This window comes from Notothenia rossii (genome assembly GCF_949606895.1).
Source record: "Notothenia rossii genome assembly, chromosome: 11".
Taxonomy (NCBI): Eukaryota; Metazoa; Chordata; class Actinopteri; order Perciformes; family Nototheniidae; genus Notothenia; species Notothenia rossii.
In genome coordinates, this window is record NC_136910.1 from 9902440 (window position 1) to 9927730 (window position 25291).

The following is a 25291-nucleotide window of genomic DNA, read 5'->3' on the forward strand; positions in this document are numbered from 1 at the left end:
TTTGAAGTTGAGTTGAAAACTTTATTTTTTGGTCATTGTTGTTTTAATATTTTTTTTGTCTTGTCCATTTTTAATAATTATATTGTCCTACAGGAGAGGAGAGGCATAGGGGTGGGTTTTTAACTACTGGATCGAGTTAAAAAAGGAAAATGATTTGCTAAAAATCCCCTCTTCACATCCTTCCTTTCATGCTGTATTCACAAGAGCTCCGCGACAGTCTGTTTCCCATGTGTGTCATGGTACCCCACACTGCTGGAAGAGAGAGCGTCTGCTGCTGGTCTCCATCCGTGTTCCTTCCTCTCCGACTAGTCCGCCTCAAAAGGTGCCTCATGTCTCTGAAATGGGAGGAAGTTGGAGAGAAGAGCAGGATGGCAGCAGGGGCCGGACGCACCTTCATCATTCGAAATAAAAAAGGTCCTCCTCATCTGGGGGCTGACGCTGAGGTTTGAACTGATGAAGAACGCTACAGCGGGAGAATAAGGTGCTGTGAGGCTTTGTATCCTCCTCTCTCCTCTGCACTTCCTGTCAGTTTGTCATGTGTAAGTCAGTCTGGGCTTCACATCCAGCAGGCAGTGGGGATGTTGGGGCTCATTCCTAAGAAGATTTAAGGAGGTGGGGAGGGGGCAGATGGGGTTTAGTTTCCAGGCTGATGGAAGGGGGCAGGGTGCGTTTGAACCTGCATTGCTGTGGGAGGTAAACAGAAAACAGCAAAAAAAAAAAAAAAAACACATAAATGCTACTTCAAGGCACAGATGGAGAATGAATGAATGAATGAACGAATGAATGAATGAATGGGTGAATGAATGGATGAATGGATGGATGGAAGGACGGATGTAGCTCTGCACTCGTACCTTGTGGATGTCCGATGTAAAAGTGTTGGTGTGCTCCCTGCTGGGGGCCGTGCTGCGGGTGCTGTTGCACGGAGCCGGGGCCCTGCTGTGGGGGGGGCTGCAGCATCACTAACTGGCCGTGGTTCCCCTGGTGGTGGCCCGCCATGGCTCCCTGTACGTGGGCCTGGGGGACAGGAGAGTCGTGTTTAGATCAGAATACATCTTTGTGCGTTCAAAAGTCATTTTACCCGTCAAATACTCATGATCAGCAGAGGTCAATTTGTTCAGGAAACTTATTACTGAGAACGCTCGTCAACAAACTTTTTACCCGTTATGAACTAAAGGAGGAAAATACATTGTCTAAATACATGTTTAACAAGAGTCGTTCAAAAATAAGATATTAAAATAACAATTGTTGACAAGAGAAGATGACAAAGATTTTCCTTAATGCAGCATTTTAGAGAAAGGACATTGTTGAGGAGGACCATGAGTGACTTCCTTTAGTTAAAGTTAACCATAAAAACATTAGGGAGTTAGAGAAAGAAAGGAGTCAAATGAACAATATAATCTGATAACCGTTTATCGGCTAGACTAAAATTGTTATGGTTTTCTTTGCTTAAGGTAAGACTAAAAGTGCCAGACACTTGGGACAGGGTGAAGTTGACTAAAAAGTATAAAAACGTGGGCATTTGAAACAGGATTTAATTAAGAACATCTAACCAAACGAACACTAACTTGCAGTAAAACATGAAAAGGAACCGAGAAAGTCTCAGCACTGAGGATCCTTACCTGTGTTAACTGGCCCAGAGGATAGGACTGTGGGATGCCCTGGTGGCTGTGGATGCTGTAGCCCTGGATGGGGTACGAGCCCTGTGGAGACGTGTGTCCCGGGGGCATGTTGGGGGGGGTCTGTGCTGACAGAGGACCTGAGTGGTACAAGGACTGGGGCTGGGGGCCGGGCTGGGCATTCTGAAAGGAGACCACAATGTCAGAAGAGATGATGAATGAAAATAGCATGTCCCTAAGGCTGAATTCTCTGAAGGGTCTGGCCCACAAAGTGAGCCCTTCAGAGGACATGAAGCCCGGGCTAAACAGGCAACCCCTCCCCACATCTCTTAACCTTATCAAGCCTAGTATTATGATGGAGCCTTTTTTAAATGGGCCTGGTTTGTTCCTGCATAGAGAAATCCAGACTTGGTGGATGCTCCCTCAGAGTTGGGACACATCTGTATATTTTGTGTCCTGTACCTGTCCGGGGCTCTGTGCAGCGTGCTGGGGGGGGGGCTGGTTTCCTGTCGGGGTGCTGGAGGGCTGGGGCTGATGAACGGCACCCGCGTGGTGGGCAAAGGACTGTTGAGCTACAGAGGGAAATAAGAAAGATGATTAATATCAGAACTACTTTATATTGTCGTTTACTCTCAATGTTTTTATGAGGCTCTTAATGAAAGTATGACAATTACAAACATATGATAAGCTGTAAATGTGTTTTGAAAATCTTTAAACTAAAAATATCCTCATCAGATTTAAAAATAAAACAAAGTATAGGAGCAGTACGACTTCAAATCTAAATAAATGAATACTATTGGCTCATTCAGCGTTGGAGCACAGGCCCCTTGCAGAGATGTTTAGGAGGTTTGAGCTCTACTCACCGTAAATGCCCTGCTGTTGCCCCTGAGGCCCTTCTCCCTGTGGAGAAAACTGGGGGCCTCCCGGGGGGCCCATGGCTTGTGGGTGTGGACCACCGCCTTGCCCTATCATCCTGGCTCCTCCTTGCAGCATAGAGTACATCGGCTGAAGAGAGGGGGGGAACAAATCCACATATTTAAATACTAATCCCATACTGCCAGTCTTTTCCGTTGTTAATACAGTGAGGAAGATGATACATGTTTTGGTTCAAAGGCTTCATTTTCAGTACCAAACTGTGAGGCTTCTTATAACCGTGTATTTGTCACCAGAGAGGGATTGTTGCGTAATATTGTATCCAGTTAACATTTTGTTTGTACAACCTGTGCAGCAGATTAAACTGCATCAGACATAAATATAAGTTTGTAAACACATTGAATGTTTTACTAAATGTCAGAGCAAAGTGGAAATGTGCTAACATATGGGAGTAGCATAACAAGCTCTCAGAACAAGCTCTCAGAACAAACATTCAGCCGACCATTTAAACATGAATTAAAAAAAAAGGTATGAGAGGTCAGACTTACAACCTGTCCGGGGTAAGGGGACATGGCCTGGAGGACCTGCTGCTGGCTGTACTGCTGAGGGTTGTACTGCAGGTAGGGCTGAGGGTAGGGTGACGCCACCAGAGGGGCCCCGGCTGCTGCGGATGCAGCCTGCAGCATGGGCGGAGCCGAGTTACCATGGTCCGAGCGCTGAGCCACTGCACAGCGGGCGAGGGGGGGGGAAAAGAGATATTAAGACCACAGAAACATTGAGGGGAAACAAGTACAGCTTTATTTGTCAAATGTTTAAACGGAGACTATATATTGAAACTACAGATCTGGAGAGAGAAACATGCGTTTACCTTTGGTCCTGGGGTATTTCCCCTGGCTGACTGCAGACATGGTGTACTGGTACATGGGTGGGGGCTGCAAGGCAGAAATAATCAAGAGGGAAATTGAGAAAAAGCTGCGTTGTGATCAGTCAGTCAGTCAAAACTAAATAATTATCATTTTGATACTCAATGAAATGTTTTAAAATGTTTAAAGCAAAATGCCACAATATTTCTAATGTCAGCCTCTGAAACATTTAGATTTTCTGGGTATTCTATAATAGCAAAACGTATATTTTGAATGTCCAATATTGTACAGTCAAAACATGCCGTTTAAATATGTGACAATCTGGGAAACTAAATAGCATTTTATTTGCACTTCGACAAAAATGAGAAAGTGACAGAATTAACCGTTAGCTGTAGACCTAAACAAGTTTGAAAACAAATAAAGAATATTAATTTATAATTTGCTGAAGTACCTGCACAGGGTGGATCTGTGACACATAGGAGAGGTAGGGGGTGTTGTACAGGGGTCCCTGCCCCCCGGGGTGCTGCAGGAGCACGGGGCTGGGGGGAGTGGGACGAGGCGGGGTGGGCGCTGTGTTGGGCTTCACCTGTAATAACAAAACCACAGGGAGATTAAATAAGCATGTCACTTAGCTAATCACAGGCATTTCCACAAATCTCATCATTAGAACAATACGTGTTTGTACATAAGAATAGTACTTTTTTTATAGCTTATGACTTCGACTTTATAAAATCCACTTAGTACTCAAATGCTCTATATCATACTCTTGTTTTAGTATAGTTCATATTTTTCTAACATTTCAAGCATTCAGCAGGAACACATTGGCTTACCATGGGCATTGGACTTTTGATAGGGTTGAACTCCTTAGCGTTGGGGTTTAAGGTTGATTTCTTGATTTGTCTGGAAGACATAAAGAAAGAAATGTGTTAACAATTATTTATCACAATAATATAAGCCATTAAAACCAAACTGTTTAACGGTGAAGAGTCTCTCAGAACTCACTCTGGCATGCCCTCCGGACGCTCCGCAGACTCAGGCCTGGAGTCCTCGCTGCCCGGGGTCCTGGCTGGCTGCGGGGTGGCCGGTGAATGCCGGTCTGAAACGGTGCCAGATGTGGAGTCTTTAGCGTCTGCAGCAGGGGAGGGTGAAGGCTGAGGCTGGGAAGGACCCGAAGCTTTGGGCTCTGATGAAGCGTCTGAGGGTTTGGCTCCGCCGGGCTGGGTGACCTCGCCAAGGGAGGGTGGGTTCGATGTCGCTGGGGAGCTGGGCGAGCTCGAGCTGCCTCCACTCGGCTGGAGCTGAAGACAAGAGCAGGAGATAAGGATTGAGTTTAGATGTTAAGAAGAATCGAGGTGTGGCAAAAAGGGAAACGAAGTTCTGAAGATTTAAGAAACAGATACATGTAATCTTATACCTAGATTTTTCTTATGAACTGAAGAATTCTACTGCAATTTAAAGCTTAGGGTTCAAACACTTTTTCACCAATGATTTTCCATGACCGTTACCTAATTTTCCATGACCAAAAAAATTACTCTTTCTCAGCAGTACCACTGAAAATTGCTTATTTTATGGAACAGGAAAATAAGGTCTGCATATGAAACATGTTGTGCTAATCTAAAACAAATCAAGTAGTAGGCTTACTAGCTTCTACACGCTAAAGCAACTAAAATCTCTCACCAGCAAAACACCTCGTCAGTTAAATGCCATTTTACGTTTCATTACTATACGATACAGTATTTATTAGATGGATAAAATATAAATTATATTTGATGCAACTTTAGTGAAATTTCCATGACTTTTCCAAAACTTTGGGAAAAATATTATTTTCCATAACTTCTCCAGGGCCTGGAATTAGCATTTTGAATATCCATGACTTTTCCAGGTTTTTAAATGACCGTAAGAACCCTGAAAGCTGCCAAATCTATTTAGCACATTTCCATGAAAAAAGATTCCGAAAGGAACTTTGTCAAAAAGTCAAGGCGTGAGAAACCTGTCTGAATGTCCTGTGAGACTCACTAACGGTCACAACCAAGTGAATAAGAGAGATTTTTAAAGGAAATCATTGTTCATCAGGGATGTCTCAGGTTGCAGCTTCTTGATTCGTCACAGATGTTCTAATTTCACACTTCACAGAGGCAACTGAACTCTTACCCTGAATTCCTTGCCAAATTTCCGCAGCTCCTCAATCTGAGACCTCTGCTGAACCGAGGGAACTGGTGGAAGAGAGAGAAGAACAAACATTAAGGAAAATGGAAAGATTTAGAGACACACAAAGAGCAGATGTATGTGCATTTCATTGAAAAGACTGATTTCCAGCCTCATACACACACCTTTACTACTCTTGCTGTCCTCTGTGCCGCTCTGGCTCTCAGCGGCACGTTCCTTCGCAGCGTTGCCAAGGATCTCGTTCACTGTACAGACGAGACAAACGGTAAACTAATTAGTTGGGGCTTCATTAGATTCCACCTTCAATACCAGTCGCTTACTTCCACAAAGTGACGCCGGTCTTGTTGACGAAGCTCACGTCATTATGGATAAATGGTTTTGACTTTGATATTTAACTCTTAAACAAAAGCAGGAGGCCGGTAATCAGACCGTACCATCGACAGGGAAGAGAGGGGCGGGGCCAGACATCTTCTGCGGGGGCATGGAGACAGACGATGTGTCCAAATAAGGCGTGTCCTGGGAAGAACCTGATTTAGGAGAGCGAGAAGCTGCAAGGACAGGAGAGGGAATAATACAAGTTAGATCTCAGACAAAATGAATCAATAATATAATAATGGTTCGGTTAGAGCAGCCGACAGAACGTACTTGAGGACTGAGAGTGTGAAGAACGGACTGTTCTGCTCGACTGCGGAGGTCTTTGGGCTTTAGGAGATGTTCTGCTAGACACTGAAAGGCAGAAAATAAAATCTTTTCAATCTGTTTGAAAATCACACTGCCTTTATAAAAATGCTAAGATGCCGTGCAAACACTCACCTCCATTAACGGGCCTGCCAGCGTCAGACAGCGAGTGTGGGAGTGAGTGGGAATGAGGGACCGTGTGTCCGTGTGGTGCGGGGGGACTGGAGGGGGATGGAGCAGCGGATGCTGGTCCTCCGGCAGAGGCGGGCGTGGGGCCAGGGCTCGGAGCGTAGGCCCCGCCGCGGCCCGACAGAGGGCTGTTCCTCTCAGAGGGGGAGGCGCCGGACTGGGGCCCGGCGGCAGAGGGCAGCGGGGGTCTGGGGGAGGACGAGGATGGAGGGTTGGAGCGGTATCCTCCGCTCAGACGGGCGTGAGGTGGAGGCCCCCCGGGACCTCGCTCAGATCGGTCCCGCTCTCGGTTCATCTCTCTCTGACGCTGAGGTAATGGAATGTACTTGCCATCCCTGTGAGAGGAAGAGAATATGGGTCACAGACGGACAAAACATGTGGTTGATACAACAAACATCACACTGACTGACTGGTGCAACGAAACATGACGAGTTCCGGCTCAATCAGCTGTTTGATTGTATGCAGGGTATATGCAGGACTCCTGAAGTCAAATTGAATACCTTTTCAAACCTTTTTTAAGACCCTTTCCATACATTTTAAGAGCTCATTGCCACTCATCGTAGTTTAAAATTATTCACCACAGCCTTGTTGAAATATAATTTATAATCTAGGATATGACACTATAACTCTACAGGCCCCACAGACCAGCAGCCCCCCTCACCTGGTGCTAGCTCCAGGGCTGTCTCGGCCCCTCTCTCGCTCTCGCGGGCTCTCGCGGCCCCTCTCACGATCGTTGCCGTCTCGCACCACTGCGCTGTATTTGTCCTCCTCGCTTTTGCCTTCATCATTTTCCAGGCCGACGCGATGCCGATACTGCGGGCTCGACTCGATCTCACAGGCCAGGCGAGCAGCGCGGGCCTCCCTCTGCCGAAAGTTGTCTGAGTTTCCCTTCTCCAGCGGCACACTGGAGCAGGAGAAGGAGAAAGGAGCGACAGAGAACAAACAATGAGGGATACAGAAAGCCTTAAAACTGTTCAGTCAGATAACTCACGTGTTTCTTAATATGTTTATTAGAAGCAGCATATAGTTTGAGTTTGGCGTCGAGCCTCATCACTCCACGGATTTACAAAGAACATTGAGTGATGATTAGATAACTATCCCCCGAGCCTACAGGTGGAAGCTGGGGTGGTGGTGGGGCAGGCGAGCAGCAACATGAAACACAGCAGCAGGAACATGAACGCAGCAGCAATAGCAAGTGAACACAGCAGCAGCAGCAGCATAGCGAGGCAGAGGCAGGAAGACCTGGCAGCCTAAATAGAGCGGCATGTTTAGGAGAATGTGTTTGGTTGGTTGTAAGGTGCGTCACGTGTTCTCGAGTTGACTGCCTGAACTAGCTCGCAGGCTTCGCCCCATTTCTTGAATTCAAACTGAGCCCAAAGTATTGTTCATGTTAAACGTATGAATTGAAATGGCTACTTACGTATACATGGAAAGGCTGGAATCGTATGTTGACGTGACTCCATATTTCACTTCATTGTAGCGGAACATCTCGTTGGCATCCCAGCCATTGGACTGAAAAGACAAATGTAAAATAAATCAGGGATATTATTAAGTGCATTAAGCAGAAGTTTAAAAAAGTGTATTTCTTGTAGTTTAATAATAATAATAAAAATAATATAACATTTCCGAGTATGGGCATCTTTGTTTTTTGTAGTGTTGAAAAGACAGAGCGACTCACTGGATCTTTCTCCAGATCGAAACCCTCTCCATTGCTCTCTCCGCCCTCCCATCTCTGCAGAACCTTCTCCTTGTGTTCTCCGTTGACACGCGTGGAGCTGATGGCCGTGTCTGTGAAGGTGTCTAAAACCATAGGAATGAAAGTAGATTAGACCTTTCTCTAAGTGTTTCATTTGGCACACTTTGTCTACAGCCTGCAATCTGAGTCTAATCGATGAGTCTCAAAATATAACATTAAAGAATGCTGACTTTTGACCATAGAGCTGAAAATCTATTATTCTCTCTTCCTTTCTTGAGATCAAATCCAATCTAGTCAAGGCTAACATATCTATTTACTATAAATCAAGGACACTCTCAGCATGAACTAAGTCTAACTTTCACCACAAAAAACTGTTTTCCAGGAGGATCAATATGTCTATCCTTCCAATGCATTGCCGGTGTGTCAAGATGTTCGTACCTCTTGTGGCAAAGTTCAGGTCGACGTCTTTGCAGATCATGGTCACCAGGTCGGAGGGGCTGAAGATCATGGTGTCAGTGATGTCCTCCCTCCGTGGCAGAGTTGATGTCGGTTCCTCCTCCTCACCGCGTTTGTGTACAGCGTCCACAGCCAACTCACACTAGGGACCCGACATTAGAGATTTGAAGTCAGTGTTAACTTGCAGACAGGAACATAAAACAACTAAAGAAAGGTCATATTATTCATTGAGAAAAGTTAACAGTTATGCTGGCAGGATTACATGCAGAGCTTTATTTCATTGAAAGTGGTGGGTTCAACAAGAGATTCTTACCCGAGAGCTGAGAGTCTTAAATACGCCTTCAAATACACTCCCGTTCTTCACTCTTATGTCACAGGTCGAACCCTAAGAGGGAGGGAGAAAGACTTTGATTTGAAAACGTATAAAAGCAGAAAAATAAGACACAAACAAAATGTATTTAGAAATGTGATACTTCCAAAATTCTAACAGCTTTTTGGGATTGAGTATACATATTTTGAAAACTGTATTCTTTATACTCTCCATGTTGTCAATAGTAACTATTTAATGCATCTGCTTTTATGAGATTTGGGTTGTCGTGTCTGAAAAAGTGCACGTCTAGTAATAATAAGGAGAAACACGACAGGCAGCAGAGCCGATCTTGAAAGAGAAGGACCATTAGAGAAGGTAAGTTACATCTTCCCTCCAACTAATGTGGTACAGGTCAAAGTAGGTAATGCAAGTCATTCATTTGTCTTGAATAATCCATTCTGGTCTAATGACATTAATAACAAGTCTAACGACTTACCACAACAGCTGTGAGGAAATGAAGCATCCTAGCATTGTTGTACACGCCCTCGAACACCTGCAGATGGGAAAACATGTTTTAGGTATTCATCAGGCAAAGTATTACAAATACATGACATTAAAAGATCAAATGATATATATATATATTTTTTTTTTTTTAAAAGGACCAACATTTGATATCTTAACCAGTAAAAAAGATGTAGGTTGTCAATTTAAAAGGGTAGGTTCTACATCAATACTCTCCTTTTATACAGGAAAACCACTTATGACGCACTCTAAGGAATGGAGGTTTAAGCCACAGTTACCCTTTTTAACCAACTGTCGTCACAGGTATATTCCTGGTAGTCGGATACATTTGGATTGTAGTCCAATGCACACAACATATTCTTTTATATAAAATTCTCTCATCAGTGCTCTCTTGAAGAGGAATGTTCAAAGGCAGATTTCCCATATATAGTTTAAAATATTTGATAATGTATAAGATCACACGATAAGCATGTCACGATGGTGCTGAAATGGGACTTAAAGATAAGGATTGGTTTCAATATGGCCCTTTCGTTTTTAACATTGTGTACAATCTTATGCATGAAACTTTTCTGAATCAGGATACTCACTGGAGATGACTGGAACGTTGGCTTTGCAGAAGCTCGGTTCCTGGGAAAAACAAAACAGTTGAAACATGTTTGTCTGCTCAGACAGTAGTATAACCTAAAAGCCAGCCAAGACAGTGTCACATTGCACATATAGTTGGATTAGGGAAGTTGAAAAGCTCACTTACAGGTCTGACAAGTCCCCAAATCATCATTCCTACTGCACTGAACACTTACAATGCAAACTTGGTAACTAAGTCAACTATTGGGAATTTATACTTTCTTCAAACTTTATTTATTGACGTATTCCACCTTTCTTGTGTTAGGTGTCATCCTGCCACCAATTTAACTTTGGAAAAAAACAACATCATAACAGATGAATTTTTCAATGATGTAATGTGTAGTATAATCTTAAAGAAAACTTCAATATTTGGTAATGTTTCATAAACATAGATGCAGCAGTTCTACTGATCCCTTTAAATAGATCACACCTAGAATCTCTCTTGAATTAAATAAGGAAAATCGAAACTATATTCTTTAAATCACGTCAACATTTTTAGAAAAAACGTTTGAGCAACTATTGCACATAATCCACGTCTTTTTGCTGGCACTGACAGGCCATATACACTTTGAATAGCTTTTTTGCTGATTTGCTGCTCACTGCTTTCACAGAACCTGGATCCACCTCAGTTTTTGTCTTGCATTTAATCTGGACATTCCAATTGGTTAACAGTCCCTGTCAATCTAACATGAGCTAATCTGATTGGCCTGGAAATAAACTCTATTTCCGAGACACACCCACTCGGCACACACCGCCTTAACCGGTAGGCCTCCAACTCACGGGACAATCCTCGGACTGGCCTGACAGAAAGCCCCACACAACCCGCTTACCTCCCGGCCTGAGTCCTGCTGCCGCTGTTGATTCCGCTGACTGGAGCAGACATACCGGCGGGGCCCGAGGTTCCGTTGGACGCCTTTCTCCCGCCTGAGCCGGGTTGCTGCTGTGGTTTCAGCATTGCGAAGCACAAGGCTTAAGACACCAATAAGTGTACGCTCACTTATAAACACGGATACCTTTGGAGGTGAAGTTTTTAAGGCGAACTATCTTTAGCAGTATCACCTGTCCCGAGCGGAGCCGGTGTTTAACCTCAGGGATACCGGCTAGCTACTCTTGCTAAGTGAAGTCGCTTGTGGCCTAAAATGTAAAAGCGAATTTAAATTAAATTAAACATATAACTTAACAAACCACCCCGACTATCTTATCTGTTACCACGGTAGTTATGACAAAGCAAGCGACTAGTGAAAAGACACGAGTTTTCGTGTGATTACTTAGCACTAGCTCGCTAACTTAGCACTAGCTTGCTAATTTAGCATTAGCTTTGATCCTAAAGCTCACTTCGGGCGCTTTCCTCCGGGATGTACGGTCTTCTCTCGGTCGCGTCGCCTTGACTCCGGCACCGCTGACCCCTTCCGTTAAAATTTAAGCACTTGGTGTTACTGTCAGTTGCCCTATTAAGTTAGATTATTACAGGTTTCTTACTGAAAACCTGCTGCGGGTCGGTCAACACCACCTCTCGGTAGGTTCACTAGACTCAATCCGCGCGCGGCTGACCGGCTGGAAAGGGGGAGGGGGCGTTGACGTGCGCGTGCGCTTTTTGACCTAGTAGTGAGCGCGCGTACGTGGAGTCATGTGTGAATTAAACTCCTATTTCATTCATTATGATTTATCTCTCAGATATAAACAGAGGTGGAAGAAGTACTCTGATATTGTACTTAAGTAAAGGAAGAAGTAAGAGTGTATGAATACTATGTTACAAGTACAAAAGTGCTGGTATACAAATATAATAAAACTCCTGAAAGCAAAAGTACTCATTATGCCAATTTCAGAATAATATATATAATAATACATGTTTTGATTATAATTATGTATGCATGAATGTGTTATCAAACCAGGTAAAGGTGCAGCTACTTTTAATAACGTTGTGTACTGCAGTGCAGGGTAGCTATTGAATTTACTCCAGGTGTAACTAAAGTCTTATTTAAGTGTTGATTAAATATTTCACATCATTATTCCAAATCTTTAAACTAATTAAATGTATCTTCTTAGTTACTTTATACCACTGGATATAAACACGAATGGATCATGTACACGTGGCAGTCACAAACAACATTTTTTTTATAGACAATTATTATTGCAATCTTTTAATGTGCATGTTGCTGTTTCCGCGTAATGTTTCTAAATCATTCATACATCATGTATCAATGAGTGATATGACATAATATGATAAGGGCAGAAAACACATGCAGCGCTCTCCCTGGTTCAGCCTCTTTCTCCGTGCGTCCTTACACTCGTTATTACGACTGTAAGCGGCAGGCAACATGGCAGCCTCCATAGAGAGCGTTTGTGTAACATAGCCGGAGTTTGGTACATTTTCAAATGATTTTGATCTTATTTTCTTCTGACTTCATTCCGGAAATCAAACAAAAGACCTTCGTCTACTGCCAAATAAATCGTAAGTGTAATACACCACGTGATTTGGCATTTTCAACGGACCTAACATCACTAAATAAGTGTTGTTAGTTATAGCTAACATATGAATGTATGTGCCAATGTTCTTCTGATCCTATTTAAAGATTAATGTCAGATATTTATCTGTGTTAACACTGTACATGCTGTCATATTTAGAGTTGTGTCTTATCAGAATGATGAGTATATTCTGTCCTTGAGCTGTTGGGTTTAAACCAGTCTATGGTTTAACATGGATGTCTATGCACTTTTTATAACAACCAAGTACATTATTGAATGTATGACTTGACTTTAAAGTTTTACATAATTTTCACTATCCAGTAACTTCAATTCAGTATTTTCCCTGAATCCTTAAGTCATCATGTCTGCATTTTTGACCACCTAACACTCTCTACAGGTATGCATCCCACATGTTGACAAAGAAGCTCCCCCCCCTGCAGAGGTTCCTGTCACTGGTTTCCAGACGTGCAAGTCATGCCACCCGACAGCAGTATGATGTCATTGTTGTGGGTGGGGGTCACGCAGGGACCGAGGCGGCGGCGGCAGCAGCCCGAGTGGGAGCTGAGACCCTGCTGGTCTCACAGAAAATACAAACCATTGGTGAGAAAAAGACAGTGTTCTCTTAACAAAAGAGCATATTTGTATTTGATTGCAAACTTTTCTACCAAAATATGTCCCATGTCTTCCTCCCAGGTGCCCTGTCCTGTAACCCCTCTCTGGGTGGAGTGGGGAAGGGTCAGCTGGTGAGGGAGGTGGACGCTCTGGACGGGCTGTGTGGTCGAGCAGGAGACTGGGCTGGGATCCACTTCTCCATCCTGAATCGTAGCAAAGGCCCCGCTGTGTGGGGCCCGAGGGCCCAGCTGGACCGGCAGCGTTACCGCACATTTATTCAGGTATCAGATGAGGTTTACATTTTCTCTCTTTGATAGAATGAATACTTGTCTGTGATGCCTCTAACTTTGTGTCTGCTGTTTATCCTTCAGTCGGAGCTGCTGTCCACCCCCAGGCTGACGGTGTTGGAGGGCTCAGTGGAGGAGCTGCTGTTATCAGAAACAAACCCAGAGGAGCCCGGAACACACCGAGTCACAGGGATACGTTTGGGTAAGGAGCAGATATTTACCGTATCCCACACTTGATCCCACACTTGACGCCCTAATAAGGACTGTAATCACAGGTGTATTCCTGTTTTTCATTTCACCCTAAATGTGTCATCATGATTTAGTTTTTAACTTTGTGCTCATTATATTGCGTTGTTTTTATTTATGCCCAACTTTCCCGAATAGAGATACTTAAAGAGGATGCTTTTTGCTTAACAAATGTCATCCTCAATCGGGTTCTCTTTCTCTATGCAATAATTGTATATGTAGAAATTCTGAATGGCATTTTTTTTAATAGAGAATCTGGAGTTTGTTTGACATTTATTATCAAACAAATGTATCATTCTATTAAAAACACTTTTCGGATATATTTGAATAAGTTAATGATCGTGCACTTCCTTCAACATCTTCACAGCAAACGAAGACACGCCAATCTCAGCCAGCTCTGTGATCCTTACTACTGGAACCTTCTTGTCTGGCTCGCTCTTCGTGGGCCAGAGCGAGTCCCCCGGGGGTCGGATAGGCGACGCTCCATCGAGCGCTGGGCTGTCCCACACATTGAGGGAGAGGCTGGGGCTGAGGGTCGGCAGACTGAGGACCGGGACCCCTCCCAGGATTCTGAAGGATTCTGTCGACCTCTCCCTGGCTCACCTTCATCCCCCGGACAGTCTTCCCACTCCGTTCAGCTTCCTGAATACACACACACGCTGCAAGGTAACGCCTGGATTATGTCTGGTGACTACCTGCACTGGATATGGTCCACTATGGAGCTTTGGGAATGATTTCTAATCCTTCTTGCCACTGTTCTCTTTGTGATGGGTTTGGATGGTCTGCCTTGTTCACCTGCAGACTCAAACCATTGGCTAATTTTTATTGATAAGGCTTATCTTGGTCTGCTTCTTTATTACCTTTGGAAGGATATTTTCCTTAAGTCTGTACTGAACAGGGAAACATTTTAATTTAAGATTCCGAACCACCTGAATCTTCTGGAGTTAGTGTCAGTGGAGGAATGATTCTTAACTAATTGGAAGCACACCCATCCAGGAAGATGTTTCAAATGTCTTTCGAAACCTTAAAATTAGTTCTGTAACGTCATTTCAATGTTTTATATTCGTTTTTATGTCTGCAGCCGTGTTATTGTTGTCACTGCCAATATCTTGGCCATGACACTCAGTCAGTCTTTTAATCCGGGTTAAATATAGTTCAGGAATTGATTACTGTTTTTAGCAATAGCAGTCTACAAGAGGAATTCTTACATATCCTTATAATTTTGTTTTCCTTTTGAAACTTAACACTTCTTCAGCCTGAGGAACAGCTGCCTTGCTACCTGACCTATACTACTCCTGGTGTAGAGAGAGTGGTGAACGAGAGTCTTCATCTCAACTGTCACATTCAGCAAGACGCCAAGGGTCCCAGGTACACACACACACACACACACACACACACACACACACACACACACACACACACACACACACACACACACACACACACACACACACACACACACACACACACACACACACACACACACACACACACACACACACACACACACACACACACACACACACACACACACCATTGTACACAGTGTGTTCTGAAACCAAATGTACCAACCTGAGTCCCCCCCTCTCGCAGATACTGCCCCTCCATCGAGTCGCGAGTGGTTCGCTTCCCAGGCAGACAGCACCAGGTGTGGCTGGAGCCTGAAGGGTTGACCTCTGACCTTTTGTACCCTCAGGGTCTGTCTATGACCATGCCCCCCGACATTCAGCTTCGCCTCATCAGAGAAATCCCTCCCCTGCACAGAGCTGAGATTCACACGCCTGGTAAACTGCCTGAATCCTGTTTGATATGCATAGCAACCATTGATTTACAGCACATTTAAAAGTGATTGTGTTCCCTGAATGTTTCTTATATTTGTGTCTTTTCCAGGTTATGGTGTGCAGTATGACTTTGTGTGTCCCACTCAGCTGAGCCCCGCCCTGCAAGTGAAAAGCACCCAGGGGCTGTTCCTGGCCGGACAGATTAACGGAACAACGGGGTACGAGGAAGCCGCCGCACAGGTAGCTGCTTTTGTTTTGATTAATATGTTCAGAAATTAAAGCTGAGGTAGGCAGTCATTTTTGGGGCGAATTCAAATAAACGTTAGACTCCTAAAACTAGACTCCTGCACCTCAGCTTTTAGGCTTTAGAAATTATATCCTGTTACGAAAGCCTTTGGCCAATCACAGGTTGTTTCAGAGAAAATAGGCTTCCTATGGTCTGCTCTACTTATACAGAGGAGCATGCACGTCTCTTCGTTAACAACCTGATACAATGACCCATCCAAGACGCATCCAAAAAACAGTCTCATCAAATCGGCAAGGCATTTCCGATATCAAGAGAAAAACTTTTATTTTAGTGGTTGTATTCGTTACAACGTTTTTAATTACCCTGAAACCGATTTCCACACTTTTTGAAACCTTGTTCCTGTCTGTGCAGGGCCTGTGGGCGGGGGTGAACGCTGCCCGCTCTGCACTCTCCATGCCTACAGTGGCATTGTCCCGGACAGAGAGTTATATTGGAGTACTCATTGATGATCTGGTGAGTCGAGGCGTTACAGAGCCGTACCGCATGTTCACCAGCAGGGCTGAGTATCGAACCTCTCTGAGGCCGGACAACGCTGACCTCCGCCTCACTCTGAAAGGTACCCATAGTTTGTTCGACTTTATTTGTTTTACAGACACTGAACAGAATGACTTGTACCTTCTGTCTTTTAGTTTTCAACACCTCTTATTAACGTTTTCCTGTTTCAGGGTTTGAGGAGGTGGGATGTGTGTCTCCTTTGCGCTACCAGGAGGCTGTGAGAGTGAGGGACAGTCTGCAGGAGGCTCAGGCAGCTCTGCAGGCCCTCAGTCTGTCCAGCCACAAGTGGAGGAAAGCGCTGCCCGACATGCGTATGAGTGAAACCAAGAGCGCCCTACTGACGTGAGTAACAAATATGTGGAATCCACATTGAAATGGACAAAATCTATCTGACGTTTAGGATACAGTGAAGTAGTTTGATCCTTACTCTGGGCCTTCTTTTTCAGCGGTATGGACGTGCTGCAGTACAACGACGTGACCTTTGAAATGATGTCATCTGCCTTCCCAGAAAGCCTTTCACGTCATATGGAATTTGCCCAAAGGCTCAAGATTGAAGGTAAAAACGAACTTTGACATCAGGAAAACTTCTGCCTTGATGGATCAGTTCTCCATTATCATTGTCTCAAAAACATTGCTGTTCTTTCAAGCTACCAGGATACATGTCATTATTTCTCACTAAAACATCTCTTGTGTTGTTCAGCTGTGTACAAGCCTCACTGTGACCTCCAGAAGAAAGAGATTGAGCGGATTCAGAAGGAGGAGAACATGTCTCTCCCTCAGGACATAGACTATTTAACTCTGCCAGTGTCTATGTCTCAGGAAGTCAGAGAGGTTTTGGACAGAGTTCGACCCAGCACTGTGAGTACAGTGCATTTGCTGCTTGACGTTTTTACAATTTCGAAGACCAGAAAAAAAAAGTTTGGGGTTATATTTAATATGAATTAATACTCTGTTTTCTTTTTGTCCAGTTGGGGGCTGCAACACGTTTGGAAGGTATGACTCCGGCTGCGATCGTCCATCTCTTGAACTACGTCCGCACCGCAGCACAGAGGGAGAGAAGATCCCAAACACACCAAAAGCAAGAGAGAGAGCGGGAGATGTGTGCAAGAGAGGCGTCTTAACCTCAGTGAAATAATGACTCAGGAAATGTTTTGTAAAAATGTATGTATTTCTGAAAATGTACAAAATAAATTAATGTTTTTGTTTTTCTTTAGATAGACATTTTTTTATATTGTTAAAAAAATAAAACAGTGTAACAAGAAAATAACACACTCTTTCCTATACAATTATGTGCAGGAGCCTTCAAAACCTCAAAAGCTACCTAGTTAGGAAATCTAATCCTGTTAGTAACATTACTGTGAACAGCGTTAAACTCCAAGTGACCTTCTCAGCATCACTGCCGTTAATAACAATATTCCCGTCCAGCTCAGAAGTGCCTCGAGTGAAGAAACCGAATGGAAACTTCCAGTTAGGCTGTGGCAAGCCCCTGGGGGGTTCTGGGTAAAGTGTAGTGTCGACAAACGTCACCTCAGTGGTTAGAATGATAGAGGGCGACAAAGGACACTGAAAAAAAGATGAGGAGGGTTTTTAGACATTGTCATAGAGCTGAAACATGCTGGGTTAGGGTTGAGTGTTTGTGCCTACTTTGAAACGTTGACACTGGAAGAGGTATTTAGCCCCCAGGATGTATTTCTGGGGAAGGTCTAGGAGACCCTGGCGCGCCCAAAGCACTTGGATGGCGAGAGAGTTGGGGAGGACGCAGCCGGATTCACACGTTTCCTGACAAAGGGAATGAAAATAACGACTGAGGTTTCAGATAACCCAATAACATCACACTCAAAGTTCTAAGACTTTCTAGAATACTTTAAATTCCTCAAACAGCTGTACCTCTAGGCTGACGGGACACTCCTGGGCGATTACTCTCGTCCAGTCGGGCTGGGAGCCAAAGTTCATGGCGATCACATCAGGAGCTGCAAGTCCCTGCAAGAGCCCGTAAATCTGGGAACGCAGCTCTGAGCAGTTACTAGATGGGGAACTAAACAAAGAGAGAGAAATGACAAAGGAAAGATTGAAGAAAAACCCATTATTGCGTCTTTATAATCTTTAACGCCAGGACTTATTTCCAGCAATTGCAACTACTCTAAAATATAAAGCGATATTGTGTGCTCACCTGAAAGTGCAGCCAGTGATGGAGTTGTGTGGGAAGAGGACAGGAGCACGGCTGTCAGGGTCGGGGTAACACGACCCACTCTGTGACGCCCACAATGTGGTCAGCTAACTCACCGTCAAGGAAATATATTGTATATTGACTCAAATCTAACAGGATACAGTCGACAAGGCATGAAACTTAAAATGTTAATGAAAGTGAAAAATAATTTGTGGATATGCCCAGTAACTTGGATCCACTCCAATATGTAGTCGGTTCTTCCATAGCCCATGCTGAACCCTTCCACTAAGTTTAATATAAATTGAGTTGGGATATTATTGCTGACAAACAAAAAGATCAGGCAGTCATTTTAAGAGAGGTTCATGATTTTGTTTGTAAGGATACAGGCTTCACTTCTCCATCAAAGCGACCAATGACAGGAGATCCCACTCTGAGTCCGACTGCAGAGGTCGGATCTCCCTGAGTGGGGCTGGGCGAAGCGAGCTGGAAGAGAGAAATGGCTTTAGTGAAAGAGATGGAATCCTTAGTTCCTCAAGAGATGAAACCTGTGGCTTTGAAGGCTACCTTGAACTGCACCGAGTGCGTCTGCAGCAGCGACTGATTTGGATCCGCATCAGCTAAGACTACGTTCACTGTCGCATACGTCACTTCCCCTCTGCCTGTGTATCCTATGACAATCTCCACCTAGTCAGAACAAAGGACGATTGATTGGTTTAGTCAATTGTTGTGGAGGGGGCTGAAAAGAATCACAATTTGGACTATACTCACATTTTTGACCACATTGACACAGGAGCTGTTTTGTTCACTTGGTGCAGGCCATTCAGACAGTGGAGTCACTGGGATCTGAAACAAGAATGAGTGCAGCACCGAACTTTAAATTCTGTTTACTCTTGGTGTAAAATATTGAATTTTAATCGCACACTGTACTCAACATGATGATAACTTTCAAAAATCAACACAAGAGGTCATACTTGATAGTTAAGGATATCTAGAAATGTACAATAGATTAAAGATGTCAGTATACTAGAATAAAGAAATATTGTTTAATTCTAAGACTATTGTTTAATGAAATGCAGGAATAATCCCCAAATGCTAGCGTTGGCAGCTGACTTTGTAAGCTGTATGTTAATTCACTTCATGTGCAAAAGGGAAGTGTGCCTGCTAATATCACGTATGGATCGGTGCTGTATGTAAAATCAGTCACTTACCAGAAAGTCTGAAACTTGTTCTGTCTCGACAATTGGGGTCTGTAATAAAAAAGTATTTACGTTATCTGCTGCAAAATTCTCACAAATAATTGTCTACACAAAAACATGTTGTGCACGCAGTGTGACCTTGATCAGATTAAGGTCGGAGAAGTAAGAGCGGGCGTTGAGAGTTGCGTCTGTGGTGCAGGACTGAGGAGTCAACATGCGAGTGCAAGACAGCGACACAGACCTCATGAACTCTGCAAGAAGAGGAAACCAGAAGAAGAAAGAAATGGTGCTCAATATTGTTTGGATGTAAAGGCACACTTTACCACACATCAAATGTTAGGAATAGTAAATGTTATCAAAATCATAAACATATTAGGATCCCTATTAGCACTAGCATGAGCATTGGCATTAGCATGAGATTGTTGTGAACTTACTTGCAGGATTGCGGCTGATACAGAATGCAGACGCTGCCCCTGGAGAGGGCTGACGAAGGAAACCCCGCGCGGGCGAGTTAGATAAATATGTCTGGATAACATCATCCACCTACAAATGTGGTGTGAAGAGTTTTATTACAGATACACTCCTTAATTAAGTTGTATTCATGTATACACGTTTGTTACTTTGAATACATTAGATACAATATTTTGAGCAGAAAAACGTCATATCTGTAGTGTTTACCCTGTAGAATCCTCTGCTGTAGCTGATGGTTAAAGGTGCTGGTGGGGAGAAGTGGTACGAGTCCCCTAAAGGAGGAAGCTGCTGTGGAGCTGGGAGGGACTGGGGGGATTTATCTGTTGGTTCGATGTAGATTTTTAATAGCATCAGAGGACGGTACATACAAGTTGCTTATAGATAGTCTTACAAAATAGGCTGCAACATAATTAGTGATTCTCCTGGTGACAGCAGTGTTTATGGTTACTCTAAATCAGGGGTCGGCAACCTTTTTGATATGAAGTGCCATTTAAAAAAATAATTGTTATCAGCGTGCCAACGATCGAGAATTATCAACGGGGGGGGGGGGGGGGGTTGAGGAGCTTGACGCTCGTCAACTATCAGCAGGAGAGCGGGGGAGCCTCGCTGCGGGGAAGCAGTGTGTGGACCTGTCAGCGCAACTCACATGATGCCGAATTTAACAAACACATTTAAATAATTGGTTTAAACGGCATGATAATAAGGACGATCGTCCGTTCTGTGATTCTCCAGAGCACACATGCTATGATATTAGGGTCATGCAGAGTGAGATGAGATCGCTGTCCCTTTAAGAGAGAGAGAGAGAGAGGGGTGTGGCTTCTGCATGTGTGTTTGTGGATGGTAGAGCGACAGTGAGAGAACCTATGGAGAGAACGTGTGTATGTTTCTGGAAGTGAAACGAGGAAGCAGAAAAACAGAGGTCTGTGATGTATTTTGTGAAACAGAAGAACAGCTAAATAAATGCAACGGCCTCCGAAGAAGAGCTCGCCTCTCTCTAAAGTGGGTTATTGAACCTGAAGCTTGTTGCTTCTGCCCTCCTCGACTACGGTCTGGGAGCCGACAGGAAAGTTCAACACACAGATGGCCAGTCCGCCCCTTTGTATCACATTATGTCGATGAGAGATGAGCAGATCGCCACTGGGCTTTCAACTAAATACACAGCCACGCAAAAACTGCGGCATTTGTACAGCTCCTTATGGGTACTGCAATTTGTGAGGTGCTTTCCTCAGTGGTGAAACGATCAGCACTGCACCACGGAGGAAAGCGGCAGAATGTCACCTGGAGATAAAGAGAGCGGGGCTGCGTTGCGTGCATGGCTTCCTTCTGCAGGTAACGGGGAGACGCACTCTGGCGGCGGTCTCGTTCAGGATCCGAAAAATACAATTTAAATATTTTTGCACAATTATTCCACTTATTCCTAGTGTGCCACTGGTTACGGTGCCGCGTGCCAATGCTGGCACGCGTGCCAGGGGTTGCCGACCCCTGCTTTAAATCCTTTAACATTAATATACTGTTATAACATCTACGTACCTTCAGGCCGGACACAAAACAAGGAGTCCGTCACTGTGACAAGAGACGTATTCACGTTAGCCCTGAACATCAGCCATTTCTCAATGCAAACTCCTGATCTGTAAAATTAAATAAAAACTCTTTAAATGCTATAAATAAGTGCTTTATGTGCTGTGGGTTTAGTGCATGTGCAAAAGACTTACATGGCTTTCTGAGGACATCCGGTGAAGACGGTACTCAAGTTCGCAATCCCACAGTCAACTGTATCACAACAGCAGCCGATGTCACAGAAATCAGGGGTTAAATCACAGAGACAACCTGGATAAGAACAAACAAAGACTTGTGTTATTCAGGACAACTGCAGTTGAGTATACAATTACAGAGACACGGGTTTAAAAAGAGTACACCAAAAGACAGTATAACCCTTCAGTCCACAGAGTTTATTGTATGAGCACTTTAGTTGTAAACAAATAGGGAATTAAACAAGGATTGTGGCAATTAATCCTATTGGAATATTATAAAATCTAATTGGAAATACACTTACACTTAAATGAATACGAATATATGTACAACAAGCTTGATAATGAATTGTCTATTAAGATCTGAGACATTGTTAGTGAATAGTTTCACACAGCAAGTATTACAGTACAGTAGGCAACTGAAAAAATACAAGATTTATAACAGTGATGCAAATTAGTCGCTTTTTGGCGCCTCCCGCTTTTTTAACGCTGCTTTGGGCGACTTGTGTAATTCGGGGAGAACCGAAGAGTTTTCGTTTTGGGGGGGGGGGGGGGGGTCCGTCCGATTGACGGACAACTTCTCACTTCAAAAAAGAAGAAGAAATCTAGATCGCAAAATAATTAAACAAGCGAGTGCCTGTTTTTCCTGGCCAAGGACAGGTTCCTCGAACACAACACGAGCGTAACGTGTCTTCACGTGGTTATGTCTCGTCTGAAAGGAGTGTAGACTAGACTAGAGTGCTTACGGAGAGCACCGGAACGCCGCTCCAGCTCTTCAAATATTGCAGTACCCATAAGGAGCCGTACACATGCCGCAGTGTTTGCGTGGCTGTGTCTTTAGTTGTAAGCACAGTGGCGATCTGTTGTTATTAGCATCTGGTTAGCTAGCTATGCTAACGAATTTAAAGAGCTTTTCTACAACCAGGTGGAAGAGAGCTCTCTCCTGAGAGGCTCAAATAACCTCAGCTCAGTGAGGTTAAGGCACACCTTGATATGATCATTATAATTATTAATGAGACATTAGACTAAATGAAAAACAGGTATAAAATACTATATGACAGTAAAAAAAAGTTGTTAAAAATAACAAGAATAGAGTTTAAAAGGGGAGTGGTTTGTAAAATATCCCAAAAGAAAAATCTGCTTACAGTTCTGTTTCAAATGGGTGTTGAAAGATGTACCCATAGATCTCCTCATGTTGCTCTCAAAGTGCACCAGATTGATGCTTTTAACATGTTTTAACTTCAATATTTAAAAAAATATCTTCCCGGGGGAGCATGTCCCCGGACCCTCCTAGAGGAGGTTAGGTCCCCCCCACTTAAATCATGTTAACATGGATACTAAATACATTTGCACACATCTTGTGTCCATATCTTTCTGTTTTGGTGGTCATGCCACATCGTGCACATGCATGCATGCATGCGCGAGTCATGGTAAGATATCTGGATTAAGAGGTTGCTTTTTCTTTGCACAGCTTGAAAGAAAGGCCAAATGAATTGGCTGTGATTTTGGTTTTTTTAAGCAGAGGTTGAGTTCAATCATTTGTACGGCCCTCGGAGGATTTTGTAAAAATTGAAAGGAAAAAGGTTCCCCACCCCTGCTGTAAATAATAATAAAAACCCTTGATTTATAACATCTCTGTCTCCTATTGATCTGAGTATATTATAAAGAATAGCCAGTTAATTGAAGCATTATAGCGCAGGCCTTTGTCAGATGGTATATTACGCTGTTTTTTTCCTGCTTCGAATAGTTCTCTCTTTTTTCACCATACCTGTGTTTGCATCACTGTTATAAGTAACAGTCGGTGTTCAAAATCTTACTCAAGTACGAAAGTAACAGCATCAAAATGCACCAAAAGTACTGTTTATGCAAAATGACTAATTTCAAAATAGTATGTAGTATATTACTGGACTATGTTAAGGGATGCATTATTGTGAATATCACTTTAATGTTGATTCAGGGAATGTGGAGCTATAATTACTTTGTATTCTGATGGGGAGATTAGCCTAGACTAATGTATGAGATATCTTTGTACTTGTGTGGTAGTAACATTTGAATTGCAGAACTTTTACTTTTAACAGAGTACTCCTACCTCTGAACAAATATATTGGGGTAAAAAAAAGTACAAAACTCCTTCAGGATGTAGTTGAGTAGAAGTATGAAGAAACTAAATTGTAATTAGTTACAGGACCTGATAAGATAATATGAAGAATACAAGAGGTAGGTGTGAGTTACCCTCTGAAGAGAGCAGGGGCTGGACGGTGGTTACAGGAGGACCTCCAGTGACCTCAGTGGGGCTTTCAGTGACCACAGCTGGGCTTTCAGTGACCATAGAGGGGTTTTCAGTTACCATAGAGGGGCTGTCAGTGTCCCCAGCTGGGCTTTCAGTCGGAGTCATGGGGTCCGGGGTGACCGCCTCGGTGGTGGAGACTCCGGTGAAGTCCTCCGCCGCTTTACCGCCTGGAGCAGGGGTCTCTGAACTGAACGACCCCCCACCTGTAGGGCTGGGGGTAACGGTTGAAGTGACCGCCGGCTCTGTGGCCGCGTTATCCGAACGTCCACACAACACTACCGAAAATATCAGAACTAACGGACACCACCGGCGGGGATTCATTTCTACTCAAAGAGACACAGGAAATCTGATATAATGTTTACTTTACAGTTAGCTGGAGGTATTTCTCCTACATCGCTCGTTACAACTTCACGTCCTTGAAGTCTTTCAAGTAAATTATAATAACTTTGAAATAAATAAACTATTCAAGAACCCTGGATGCATTTAGCTTAACATTGCTACACAAGCTTCTTGTTACCAAGGAAGTAGTCACGGCAACTTCCGGTTCTGAAGACGCTACCGTAAATAATGTAAAAGAGAAGACATGTATTTGTCCAAGTTCTTTATTTTCATAAGCACACAACAATAGTATTACATATGCTTCTTAATCACCCAAGATAAACCAAATAGAGAATATATGACATTAAATAGGGTAGGCCTTAGTTAAGATAGGCCAAAACGCATACAGAAATTAATTTCTGGCACATAACATTGCACATCAGTGAATGTAAACATAATATTAAATGTAGGCTATATAGATCGTGGTAGACATTTTGGACTTAATGTACAGGGGAATGTAGGTAAAATGTCTTGCAAATCAGTAATTCAAATATAAAAAGGGGAAATGATAGTAGGGTGACAGCATGAAACATGTTATCATCCAGCAAATAATAGTGTATTTTGAAAAATGTTGATGAAAAAAAAGTAGCCCTGTGTACAACTAAATAAATATATTTTAACCTTTTCTGTGGAAATTAATTTACCCAAATGTGTGTCTTAAGACTTAATCTTCTAAAGAAAATGGTTACCCTGACAGTTTAACATCAACATACCAACAACCAATGTCTGATCAGATTACATGGTCATTGTTTTTTTGGTGTAAATCCTGATCCTTATCGTGTGTAACGGTTGCCTTCAAATGCCAAATACAACCTAGTGAGATACTTTTTATTTGAGTTAATGAATCTGGCCCG

General features: G+C 43.4%; 3 protein-coding genes across 4 annotated transcripts; 1 reads left to right on the forward strand and 2 right to left on the reverse strand.

Annotated features, from left to right (window-relative positions):
* On the reverse strand, positions 1 to 10957 carry LOC307023683 (ataxin-2-like protein). 2 transcript variants are annotated; one of them, XM_079657135.1, is made up of 23 exons: positions 10824 to 10957; positions 9957 to 9996; positions 9344 to 9400; positions 8851 to 8922; positions 8520 to 8679; positions 8064 to 8185; positions 7806 to 7897; positions 7047 to 7289; positions 6332 to 6720; positions 6164 to 6244; positions 5953 to 6066; positions 5683 to 5763; positions 5504 to 5565; positions 4355 to 4650; positions 4183 to 4252; positions 3804 to 3938; positions 3358 to 3421; positions 3038 to 3213; positions 2480 to 2621; positions 2079 to 2188; positions 1620 to 1799; positions 852 to 1014; positions 1 to 594 (listed from the first exon to the last, which is right to left on the reverse strand). In XM_079657135.1, exons 1-23 carry the CDS (start codon positions 10946 to 10948, stop codon positions 557 to 559), a joined length of 3012 nt encoding a protein of 1003 aa, XP_079513261.1. In that variant the 5' UTR covers positions 10949 to 10957; the 3' UTR covers positions 1 to 556. The 2 variants fall into 2 exon arrangements, with proteins under 2 accessions (XP_079513261.1, XP_079513260.1); XM_079657134.1 differs by having other exon boundaries at positions 1 to 684.
* Positions 10880 to 17400, forward strand: mto1 (mitochondrial tRNA translation optimization 1). Its single transcript, XM_079657143.1, has 14 exons — positions 10880 to 11014; positions 12421 to 12445; positions 12857 to 13059; positions 13153 to 13352; positions 13443 to 13560; positions 13972 to 14270; positions 14860 to 14972; positions 15198 to 15388; positions 15495 to 15625; positions 16044 to 16248; positions 16358 to 16529; positions 16634 to 16743; positions 16888 to 17045; positions 17156 to 17400. Exons 3-14 carry the CDS (start codon positions 12870 to 12872, stop codon positions 17306 to 17308), a joined length of 2040 nt encoding a protein of 679 aa, XP_079513269.1. The 5' UTR covers positions 10880 to 11014; positions 12421 to 12445; positions 12857 to 12869; the 3' UTR covers positions 17309 to 17400.
* On the reverse strand, positions 17335 to 24592 carry LOC307023686 (tectonic-3-like). The gene is made up of 14 exons (XM_079657139.1): positions 24002 to 24592; positions 21734 to 21848; positions 21552 to 21649; positions 20229 to 20341; positions 19985 to 20093; positions 19689 to 19801; positions 19563 to 19601; positions 19123 to 19197; positions 18919 to 19038; positions 18739 to 18837; positions 18358 to 18461; positions 18075 to 18222; positions 17832 to 17966; positions 17335 to 17750 (listed from the first exon to the last, which is right to left on the reverse strand). Exons 1-14 carry the CDS (start codon positions 24378 to 24380, stop codon positions 17505 to 17507), a joined length of 1893 nt encoding a protein of 630 aa, XP_079513265.1. The 5' UTR covers positions 24381 to 24592; the 3' UTR covers positions 17335 to 17504.
* Between the last annotated feature and the right edge of the window lie 699 nt (positions 24593 to 25291).